The sequence below is a fragment of the Brassica napus genome, chromosome A1 (assembly GCF_020379485.1).
Source record: "Brassica napus cultivar Da-Ae chromosome A1, Da-Ae, whole genome shotgun sequence".
NCBI lineage: Eukaryota > Viridiplantae > Streptophyta > Magnoliopsida > Brassicales > Brassicaceae > Brassica > Brassica napus.
Genome location: NC_063434.1, coordinates 12,068,435 through 12,081,508, shown reverse-complemented (window position 1 = coordinate 12,081,508; position 13,074 = coordinate 12,068,435). Strand labels below are relative to the sequence as shown.

General features: G+C 34.0%; 1 protein-coding gene across 1 annotated transcript; it reads left to right on the top strand.

Moving 5' to 3' along the window:
• The first annotated feature begins 5,860 nt into the window (after nt 1–5,860).
• On the top strand, nt 5,861–13,074 carry LOC106369198 (cytochrome P450 71A16-like). The gene is made up of 4 exons (XM_013809309.3): nt 5,861–6,322; nt 11,609–12,100; nt 12,192–12,470; nt 12,568–13,074. The coding sequence occupies exons 1-4, from the start codon at nt 5,936–5,938 to the stop codon at nt 12,907–12,909; spliced, it is 1,500 nt and encodes a 499-aa protein (XP_013664763.2). The 5' UTR covers nt 5,861–5,935; the 3' UTR covers nt 12,910–13,074.

The following is a 13,074-nucleotide window of genomic DNA, read 5'->3' as shown; positions in this document are numbered from 1 at the left end:
ATTTATATATCTAAATATGTGTATATATAACTAGGTGATAAGAGACATATTTAAAATAAATAATCATTAACTACAGAATAATACAGTTAAAATTTTTATTTTTATGAAATGTACTTTTTTAAAAATTTAAATAAAATCAAATTGATATAGTCAAAACAAATAAAAAAAAGACTATAAAAAATACGTTTATGACTTTTTCAAATCGTTGAGTTAAAATATAAAAACAGTGATGTCCAAATGTAAATTAAAATTTTCTTTTAAAATAAAAATATTAGATTTAATATTATTATTTACGATGTGATTAGATTAATAGATTAGTTTCAATATTATAGAGGTGGCCTCCTACCTAAATCAATAAATTTTGGTTCATACAATCTACGATGTGATTAGATTACTAGATCAAGTCCTAATTTTAAATGTTTCCACGAGTTGAGTGTGGTTCATTAAAAGTATATAAAAGGTATTGTATCCGATCAATATGTTGTGTTAGTCAAATAATGGCTTAACTAGATAGTTTTTTTTTTGTGAAAAAAATAACAAAGTGTAAACATCAAAACGGAAAAATATGGAGAACTTTCATGTTTACTGTATTATTGGTACTGTTATCCATGTTTACTTTCACAAATATCTTTTTCATTAAGAGTCAAAAGGCTTATACCTTTGCTTTATATATAATAAATAAATATTAAAAAATAAAAACTAAAAAGAATTAATAGTTTTCGAATTATACATTTTTAATTTCGAATTTTTATATAATTTCTTTTTTTGAATCTTTTCAAAAAAAATTAATTAATTTTTTCAAATTTACTTTTTAAATTCGAAAACTCTTTTGAAACTATTTTTATAAAAAGTTTAATTATTTATTTATATATTTATTAGAATCTTAAACTCTACGTTATAAAATTTTATTCTACTTTTCAACTCTAAATTCTAAGTTTAAATTAGTTAACTGTAGTGATTAAAGTGATATTAGAAATATGATATTTTAGACAATTTGTTAAAAAATATTACAATTTTTTTTGGTAAACGCGTAACACATGTGATAACTCCGCGTATTGTGAGCCAAGAGGGTTAAATAAGGGCGCTCATAACTCCACTTATTATATAAATAAATTATTATCTATCTTATTAAAACTCAAGTACAAAATTGGAGTGTTTGGAGACTTGAATAGGACTTTTAAAAATTTGGAGTGTTTGAAAACATGGATTGCAGTCTTTTAAAAAAAAATATTTTTGTTTGAAAACAAGGATAGTAGTATTAAGAAAAAAAAGTAATGGGCTTATGTTTTTTTAAAAAATTGAAAGTTATCTAGGCCACTTTTAAAATATACCAAAATGGGTCAATCTAATTCCCTAAAAAATTTTTTTCTAAACTAACCATAAAACAAAATTTAAACTTTATATACATATTTCAAATCAAAATAATAATTCAAATTTGATTTATATCAAAAATTGATTCAAAAATATACATATATTCAAAATGGATTTTTACTAAACTATTTTTCAATAACCATTATAAAAAAATATTGTCAATATATATAAGAAAAATATAATACAAAGCCCAATTTGAAATACCAACTCAAATTATGGTTTTCATATTTCATATTAAGTTTTAAAAATATAATATATGTAATTATTTATATGATGGTATGTATAAAATACTATTAATTATATGATTACTTATATGATGGTACATATAAAATACGATTAATTATATGATGATAAAATACGATATATAATAATGACTAGGGATGGGCTTTTGGATACCCATACGGGTTTAGTTCTGATCGGTTTGTATTTTGAGTTTTCGGGGTCAAAGATTTCAGCCTTATTAGAATGTTTCTAAATTTTGGTTTGAGTTCGATTTGGATCTTTGCGGGTTTGGTTTGGGTTTGGATAACTAATTTAAATTATTTTTAAAGTCTTAAATCATTATATATTTTAAATTTCTCAAAATGTATAAATAAAATAATATATTACGTATAAATTTGAATAACATATGTCATAATACTTAAGCTTAACATATCAATTGGCTTGATTTAAAATTTTGGATACGAAATCAATAATTATTTTAAGTATTTTTGGTGATTTGAGTATACTTTAACTATTTCAGATATTTACTTTTGACTATCTATATATATTTTCAAGTATTTAAACCAATTTAAAAGTATCATTTTTGATGTTTTATATACGTTAAATCTAAAAATAATTAATATATATAAGTATATAAATCTATTTTTAGATAAATTCGGATAACCAAATACTTCGGTTCGGATCAGATTCGGTTCTCTAAATAACAAAATTTTGAATAATTAGAATATTTAATCAATTTATGTTTGGGTATGGTACTATATCTTTGGATCGGTATCGGTTATGTTCCTCGGATTCATTTTTCCAAATCCTAATAATTACATGAAAAACAAATATCAACATATTTTTCAAAATATACACCCGCGCGCCTGCGCGGGTCAAAATCTAGTTAATTATTATAAGCATATACATATCCCCTATATATTAATCCTGGAGCATTACAACTTGTTTTCGCAGCCAAGTGTCATCACGAAAATGATTCTTAGAATTGTTAGAAAAATAAGTTGGTCCATATAAACATATAATATGTTTTTTATTAAACTAACTATCAAATCAATTAATAGTGTACAAAAAAATATTTTTTTCTTTCCTTAAATAAAAACTACGGAATTACCTAATATGGTTAATATATATATAACAATTAATGATTATGAATAATAAATATTTTATAAAAAAATTCTAACCTCTCTCTTTTTTGTTTAATTTTATACAATTAAATGAAACTAAACAATCACATTAAACATATAATAAAAAACAATTAGATTTTTTCTTATATGTTATATTTTGAATTTTAAAAAATGACTATAAATCATTAAAAATGGTAAAAGTCCCACATTAAAAATTTGTGATCAATGGTTTAACTTTTTTTTTTCAAGCAAGATACAAATGATCATATATCATAGGGGTGGGCGTTCGGATACACGTTCGGGTTTGTATCGGATATTTCAGCATAATGGTATAGAACCCGTTCGGGTGTTTCTACACTTCGAGTCGGGTTCGGGTATTTTATGTTCGGGTTTGGATATTTTGGGTCGGGTTCAGATATTTAAAATTTGAAGAAAAAATAAATAAGTTATTCATTGTTTAAGTTTTTTGTATATAAAATATATATTATCTTAACTGTTTTTTTTTTAATTTTTAAGAGATTAAACTATTAATAGGTTTGGAAATAAAACTTTAAAAATAGAAAGAGACTAATTTAGTTTTTGTTTTGAAATTTTAGATGCAACTTTTGTTAATGCAACAAAACAAGAACTTGATATGTATTTTAAGTGAGTATCAAATGATTTTGTCCATAATTATATGTATATTATCTAATTTTGAGTAATAAGAATCATTAATATAAATATTTTGAATAAAATGAGAGAAATAAACTCGAAATATAGACTTAAGTATACTTATGTTTGGTTATCTTCGGATATCTATTCGGGTTTGGATATTACCCGTTCGGATTCAGGTATTACCCGAACTGGTGAAATAAGTAATTTGTTCTGTTGTTCTAATTAGATGATTTTTAGACTGAGTTGGTGAATATATACACTAGATAAACATTTATATTTCGAGTTTGCATTTATATTCTATAATAGCTTGCATTTATATTCTATAATAGCTTGATATATTAGATTTGAACACTAACCTGTTAATATAGTTTGCTGGTGATTTGTTTTTCAAAATTTTGATTCTTAGATATGTATATGGAGTGAAACTAATCTTTACATATGTCCAATTTTTTAATTGACAGTTATGTAATTCACTGAATTCATAAAAGAAGTTAAAAAAAAAGAAACTTAACTCATATCAATAAAACAAAGACGAGAACGAAAGTACAATTCTATAAAGGTAGAAAATGAAATCACTTATGGAGTCACTAGTAAACAAATCGAGAGCAAAAAACCTAAGCCCCTTTCGTCATTATACAATCGATGTTGCATATTTGGTTTTGGTGATTTGTGTCAGCCGTAAAATTTAATTTCCTTTTAAAAATAATTAAAATGAGATGTAATACCTTAACTCTTCAACAACGATGATATTTTTAGAGACTACATTTTATTCATCATTTTATAATCGATAAAGATTGTAGTGTTGCAAAATATTTAAATAATTTCATAAACAAACATTATTATAAGAACTCACTCCGCGCATGCGTGCGAATTATCATCTAGTGGTATGTTAATTATTGATACATATATTAGATGAGAAATATATAAATATGGTACCATAACTTATGTCCAAGTATACAACATTAGTTACAGAATTGACATAAATCATGAAGTTTTGTTTACTAAATTGACCTAAATCATGATATATTAGGTAACTATATAATGGTATTTCCATTTATAAATGAGAAATTCGCTTAGATTGCCCATTTTAGTTTATTTTCACAAAAATAGATCTTCAAAGAGGAAAATGACTAAAAGAGATTTTATTGAAGAGTAAATATGCATTTATACCCTTAGGGTGTAACTTATAACTAAAGAATGAAAAAGAATAATGCATTCATTGTTATTCCTAATTTTTTTTACCTTTTAAAACGAATAGTTTTTCCTTTGCATTCTTTTTATTTTAAAGAAATATAGAACAAATTTGTTCCTCGCTAAAATTGATAAGAAATAATTTTTTTTTCATTCCTCTAGTTTTATTCTTCTCTATTTTTCCCCTACTCATTCCTAATGTTCCTATAATGGTCACCAGTTAGACCCTTGGAGTTTAGAGTTAATGGGTTGAGTTTTGAGGATGAGTTCAAATTTTTAAAAATAAAAAATAAATATTCAAATTGTCAAAATAAAAAAGTGATAGTTTTGTCATTTTATTTTTTTGATAGCTATTTTTGTGACAAAAACTTTTTTTTTTTTTGACAGCAAGAATGACAAAAACTTAAAAAGGTCTATTTGAGAGAATTACCCTTTATAAATCCGCTTCAGTTAAGTTTTTATAGCATATAAAGATATTGTAAACTAGATATTTACAAAATTCTATGTTCACTAATATAGAAAGACTATTATAATGTATAACAAACTATATTATATAAGTACCAATGGAAATTGTTATAATTTTTCAAGTAAATAAAGGACTATTAATTATGATAGCTGAGGAGGCTTCTAGACTTGTGGTATATATCAGCGAAATGTTAAACTTGTGAATAAACTACTAAAGTAAAGTTGTTTATTAAAAAAAAATTCTTTTAATATATAGAGGATTGCACCATAACTTATGTCCAAGTTATGCGGCAGTAATTTACAGAATTGATATAGAACATGAAGTTTTGTTTACTAAATTGTCATGTAACATTTTTTTTTTTGTAAAAAGGCTTAATTGACATGTGACATGATATATTAGGTAAGTACATATTGGTATTTCCATTTATAAATCCGCTACAATTAAGTTTTTATATAAATATATTGTAAATTAGATATATATATATATATATACAAAATCATACGTTCACTAATATAGAAAGTCTATTACAATGTATTAACAAACTATATTATATAAGTACAAATGGTTAACTTTTATAATTTTTCTAATAAATAAGGATTATTAATTTTGATATTTAACGAAGTTTATGGTGTTGTACATCAGTAAAATAGCAAACTTGTAAATAATCTATTAAAATAAATATTAAAATTGCTATTCTTTTAATATATAAGAGATGAATTGTTTTTGCTTACAATGAAAGCTAACCACAATCCAACGACAATATTTACGATATTATTATATGGCAATCAAAGAGATATGACCCAACCTAAATACTAATATAAATACGAAGTGCAAAGGAGACTAGATGCTCAAAATCCAAACGAGATTTAAAAATTTGAAATCAAATATCATAGACAGTTAGATCGAGATGGATATTATATTAATTTCTCTCTCCTTAACAACCCTCTTAGCCTTTATGTTCCTAAAATCGTTTCTCAGACAGACCACCACGACCAAACTTAATCCACCACCATCTCCGTGGCGGCTTCCGGTGATCGGGAACCTTCACCAGCTAAGTCTCCACCCTCACCGCGCCCTCTGTTCACTCAGCCACCGCTATGGGCCACTCATGATCCTGTACTTCGGTCGTGTCCCCACCCTTGTAGTCTCCTCAGCCGATACAGCCCTAGACGCCCTGAAAACACACGATCTAAAGTTCTCCAACCGCCCGGTAACAAAAATGGTCGATAAACTTCTTAATAGTGGGAGAGATTTGGCATTTGCCCCTTATGGAGAATATTGGAGGCAGGTTAAGGTAAGTTTTTCGTCGTTTAAATTATAGAGATAAACATATAGAGTTTAGAGATAAAGATAACTATGACTTAGTCATTATCTAGATGTGTATAGGAAATCTCTCGTGTATATATACTTGTCTTTGTACGTTAATAAGATCAACACTTTACACCTTATTTCATGGTATCAGAGCCAGGTTCTAATAAGTTAAACCCCTAATTAATATTAACCCTACCCGACCGGGTATATAGGTCGTAATTGACTCGCTCGACCGAGTATAACTGTCTTAAAGTTCCGAGATTTCTGGCCGATAAGAGCCATCATCTCGAGGAGGGGTATTAAGGGATATGTATCCCACATTGGAAAATCAATGGGACATTAAGTAATATATAAAGGGTTAGGGCCAATCCACTAATGGCCAATTGGTTTTGAGTTGGAAGCCCATAATAAACCCGAATCTAACATGGTATCAGAGCCAGGTTTCATGGTATCAGAGCAGAATCGATCTTTGACCTAAATTTTTCGATTCTCTCATTCTTTTCTTCCGCTTACATTACTACCTGTTCTAATGGCGACTTCGTCAAATTCTTCTACTACTTCTTCTTCTACTACGGTCTCTTCTTCTGCAGAGAGATCCTCTGATCCTTACTACTTACATCCATCAGATAATCCAGGATCCCTTATCACTCCTGTGTTACTTAAAGGGGACAATTATTCTGAATGGGCAGTTGAGATATGGAATTCTCTTCAAGCCAAGCAAAAGATAGGCTTCATCGACGGTACTATACAAAAACCGACGACTAACCCTGATCTTGCGCGATGGATGTCTACTAATTCTATGATCGTTGGGTGGATTCGCACCTCCATTGATCCAAAAGTTCCCTCTACTGTATCTCATGTTGCCGACGCCTCCAAACTGTGGGAGTCACTCAAGCAACGCTTCTCTGTCAAGAACAGTGTCCGTAAACATCTTGTAGAAGATGAGATTACTAATTGTAAGCAAAACGGCCAGTCTGTCCTTGAGTACTACGGACGACTTTCTAAACTTTGGGAAGAGCAACAAACATTCAAGTCTACTACACCATGCACGTGTGCTGCGTCTACTGAGCTTGAGAAGGAGCGCGAGGATGCTAAGGTTCACAAGTTTTTGTTTGGACTGGATGGAGTTCGTTTTGGTTCTATTCGGTCCCTCATTATCGACGAAGATCCTTTGCCAGACCTCAACATAGTCTACTCTCGCATCATAAGAGCTGAGCAACATCTCACCAACATGCGGTCTGATGAAATCAAACAAGACGCCGTTGGTTTCTCTGTTAAAACAGAGTCTTCTTCCCTAGCTCTACCTTCCTCTGTTGCTGCAACTACATATCGCAATCGCGATGCTAATCGTTCTTGTACGCATTGCAAGCGCACCGGACATGAAGCCTCTGAATGCTTCCTCTTACATGGATACCCGGAATGGTTTCTCGAACAACAACAACAACAACGTTCTGCTTCGCGAGGCACTTCGGGTCCAAGCAACAGAGGCCGTGGAGGTCGTTTCTCCAATTCTGGTGGACGTGGCCGCGGTCGTTCTACACCTACATCTGCATCAGCTGCAATATCTGCTTCTTCTACGTCAGATCAAATTACGGCTTTGATCAACTTACTTCAAAATCAACAAAGTCAGCTCTCAGTCGATCGCATCTCTGGTAAAATCCATACTTCTGATGTTATTTTAGATACCGGTGCTTCCCACCATATGACAGGAGACCTGTCTTTACTACACGACGTCATTCCGATTACTCCTTCTCCAGTCACCTTTCCGGACGGAACAGCTTCTCAAGCCACAATGATTGGCACACTAACGTTGAGCAAGGATTATTTCCTCATCAATGTGTTATTTGTTCCGAATTTTAATTGCACTCTGATCTCGGTGGCTCGACTTCTTAAACAAACTGGATGCATTGCGATCTTTACTGACACTTTATGTTTACTGCAGGACCGTTTTACGAGGACCCTGATTGGAGCCGGTGAAGAGAGAGAGGGGGTTTACTACTACAAAGGAGTCACAGTTGCACGATCAAATCAAACACGCAGGAACAACATATCACCTACTGTTTTATGGCATCGTCGACTTGGACATCCGTCTACTAAAGTGCTTTCTACATTACCAGCGTTTTCTGATACTAAAGTTGTTTTAGATGACACACATTCGTGTGATATTTGTTTTCGTTCCAAACAAACTCGTTCTGTCTTTCATGAGAGTAGTAATAAAGCTTTGGAACCGTTTTCTTTGATTCATGTTGATGTATGGGGTCCCTATCGCACTCCTGCCTCCTGCGGCGCAGTTTATTTCTTAACAATTGTGGATGATTACTCTCGCGCTGTTTGGACTTATTTGATGTTGGAAAAGTCTGAGGTCTCTGGCTTGATCAAAAACTTCTGCGCTATGTCGAACAAACAGTTTGGCAAGACTGTAAAGACAATTCGTTCGGACAATGGTTCCGAGTTCATGGTACTTACTTCGTTCCTCAAACAACAAGGAATTCTGCATCAAACCTCTTGCGTTGACACACCTCAACAAAACGGTCGCGTGGAGCGCAAGCATCGTCACATTCTCAATGTTGCACGAGCTCTTTTGTTCCAAGCGAATCTTCCGGTAACGTTCTGGGGTGAAAGCATTCTCACTGCCGCGTACTTGATAAATCGCACTCCAACACCGCTACTACAAGGAAAGACACCTTACAGTTTACTCTTTGGATCGGATCCTTCTTATGATTCTCTCCGAACCTTTGGGTGTTTGGCTTATGCTCATCGGCGGGATCGAACTAAAGACAAGTTCGGACATAGGAGTCGCAGGTGCCTCTTTGTTGGCTATCCTTATGGGAAAAAGGCTTGGCGCTTGTATGACATAGACGCTAATACATTCTTCTCCAGTAGGGATGTCATCTTCGTTGAAGATCAGTTCCCTGGCTGTACACTTGATACTGATATTCCACCAGCCACTATGCCATTACCTGATCCAGTTGTCGACGACTGGGATATACCACCATCTACTGTTTCTCCAGCACTTCCTACAACGGCTCCGACATCTCCTACAGCTCTACCTACGTCATCTTCATTACCTCCTTCTAATATAGATACTATTTCTCCACCGTCCTCTCCCACTCTCCCATCACCTCAGCCACTCTCCCCTACCGCTCACACTCCGTCCCTACCCCCTGCTGCATCATCTCCAGGCCTTCCTGAACTTCTTGGACGTGGACAACGCGTCTCCAAACCTTCGGTTCTACTCAAAGACTACGTCGTCAACTTTACTCGTTCTCCTGCACCCCCCTCTCTCGACACATCGGCTTCCTCTCCTGGTCCTACGATCACGGTCTCAGGTACACCCTATCCCATTTCTGATTATCTCTCTCGAGCTAACTTCTCCGCAGGACATACGGCTTTTCTTGCGGCTATAACGTCCAACGTCGAACCGCGAAGCTACAAAGAAGCTTCTCTTGACGACGTGTGGAATGATTCTATGTCTGACGAATATAATGCCCTCGAGGAACAACACACTTGGGATGTTGTTTCCCTACCTCCAGGAAAGAAGCCGATCGCCTGTCAATGGATCTACAAGTATAAATATGACTCCAATGGCAACGTGGTTCGTCATAAGTCTCGTGTTGTCGCGTGCGGCAACAGACAAAAAGAGGGACTTGATTATACAGAAACGTTTGCTCCTGTCGCTAAACCTACAACTATTCGTATGCTTCTCCAAATCGCGGCTGCCAAGAAGTGGGAAGTTCATCAAATGGATGTCCACAACGCATTCTTACATGGAGATCTTGCAGAAGAAGTCTATATGAAGTTTCCACCTGGGTTTGAGGACCCTGATCCTACTAAAGTTTGTAAGCTACGGAAATCTATTTATGGTCTCAAACAATCTCCTCGTTGCTGGTTTTCTAAGCTTACTACGGCATTACTCAAATATGGCTTCACACAGAGCAATGCCGACTACACTCACTTCTCGTTTGTTAAAGGCTCTACGAGTCTACATATTCTAGTATACGTTGACGATTTTATCATAGCCAGCAATGATCTCTCTGTTCTGCAGCGTTTTAAGAACTACTTAAGTGAGTGTTTCCACATGAAAGACTTGGGCAAGCTTAAATATTTTCTTGGTATCGAGGTTGCTCGCAGTAACGAAGGAATTTTTATCTCTCAACGCAAGTATGTCCTGGATATCGTCGCAGAAACTGGCTTGCTTGGTGCTAAACCTTCACCTGTTCCCATTGCCCTCAATCATAAACTTGCTCTGCAAGTATGTCCTAACTTTGCGAAACCTGAGGCTTACAGACGTTTAGTGGGGAGACTTATCTACCTCTCATTTACTCGGCCGGACCTTGGCTACGCTGTTCACATTCTTTCCCAGTTCATGCAATCTCCTCTCCAAGTTCATTGGGACGCAGCTCTTCAAACTGTTCGATATCTCAAAGGTTCACCTGATCAAGGCATTCTCCTTCGCTCTGACTCTGACCTCACCGTGACTGCTTACTGTGACTCTGACTGGAATGCTTGTCCTCTTACTCGTCGATCTTTGAGTGCATACATTGTTCTTCTTGGCTCCTGTCCTATATCGTGGAAAACAAAGAAACAGGACACAGTCTCCATGTCTTCAGCTGAAGCTGAATATCGCTCTATGTCTTATGCACTGAAAGAACTCAAGTGGATTAAGAAGCTTCTTGTCTCGTTCGACCTCAAGCATGATAGCCCAATGAGGTTGTTTTGTGACAGTAAGGCAGCCATTCACATTGCTTCCAACCCTGTCTTCCATGAGCGTACAAAACACGTTGAATATGACTGTCATGCTGTTCGGGATGCGGTTAAGGCTAAGTTGATCACTACAGAGCATATTTCTACTAAGGAGCAGCCTGCGGACATCCTCACCAAACCTTTGCCTTCTACTACATTTCGTTATCTACTGTCCAAGTTGGAAATTCATAATCTTACACTTCCAACTTGAGGGGGGGTATAGAGATAAACATATAGAGTTTAGAGATAAAGATAACTATGACTTAGTCATTATCTAGATGTGTATAGGAAATCTCTCGTGTATATATACTTGTCTTTGTACGTTAATAAGATCAACACTTTACACCTTATTTCATAAATATAAATCTAAGTTTTGTACATCCATGCAACGAGATGATTATGTGACTTCTCTCTAATGTTTTTTTTTCTTCTATTTTGTTATAAAATTTGGATGACTAGATCTTCACTATATCTTAAAATCATAAGCTAAATATTTTTATATTTTTTTTATTGGGGGTGCATTCAGAGTCTCTGCGCTTTGAATCTCTTTAGCAAGAAAACGATTCAGTCCTTTGGGTATATAAGAGAAGAAGAGATCACTTTGATGATGGACAAGCTGGCAAAAGCGAGTTATTCCTCTTCAACGGTAAACCTAAGCGCACTCCTCACCACCCTTACAAACGATGTAATAACTAGAGTTGTATTGGGAAGAAAATATAGTGGCGAGGAAGGTGGAAATAATTCCAATAACATAGTGAGGAGATTCAATGAACTTTTGGGTACTTACCCTCTCGGTGAATTCGTTCCTAGTTTGGCATGGATAGATTGGATCCAAGGTCTGGATAAGAAAGTGGAGAAAGTCAATAAAGAGATTGATGTTTTTCTTGAAAAAGTTGTGCAAGAACATGAAGACGCAGACCAAGACATGTCAGCTTTTGTTGATATATTGCTATCTACTCAAAAAGATAAGACAACACCATTTGAGCTTGACAGAGCCGGTTTAAAAATTCTCCTCGTGGTATAATAAAGTCTATTTTAATATTTTTCAAGAAAATTTTATTGATTATCACTAAACAAAGTAGCTAAACTTGTTTTATTGATTTCTCCAGGAATTGTTGTTTGCGGGATCAGCAACAACTTTCACACTGATGGAATGGACTATGACGGAGCTATTGAGACATCCAGAGTGTATGAAGAAACTCCGAGATGAGATTCTTTCTGTTTCGAAGCATAATTTATATGTGTCTGAGAAAGAAGTTGAGAAAATGAACTATTTAAATATGGTGATCAAGGAGGTGCTTAGGTTACATCCCTCCGGTCCACTAATTCCCCGACTAGTTAGTGACGATGTCAAAGTAAATGGATATGACATAGCTGCAGGAACAAGGGTAAAGTCTTTGCATATTACAAAACAAAATTCTAAACGGTAAAGTTGGTTTCTAAGTTTTTTTTTCTAAGAATACATACTTTGCAAAACATGTACAGGTTCTAATCAATTTATATGCAATCCAACGAGACACTGCCACTTGGGGACCAGATGCAGAAAAATTTAGGCCAGAGAGGCATTTTGATTCTTCTTTGGATTTTGAAGGACAAAACTTCAAGTATTTTCCATTTGGATCAGGGAGAAGACGTTGCCCTGGGGATGGTTTAGCATTACCCTTGGTCGAGCTCACATTGGCCAACCTTGTGAAGAGGTTCAACTTAAGATTCGAAGGAGGGCCAAAGGGGGATAATAAGCCTGATCTTCTTGAAGCAACTGGTCTCGATGTTTGTCGCAAGTTCCCTCTTATTGTCTCTCCATTTTCTGCTACAATATCCTTGTAAGACTTCTCCATATAAGAGCATATATGTTGCCAACTTAAAATAGTCCATTGTATGTCCTTATCTTTTGTTTAAACCGTGATGTTATACCGTGTGCCATATTGAATAAGACAAGACTCATGTTTTCTCTGTCTACCGTTTATATTCAACACTATGTAGTTTTTATAA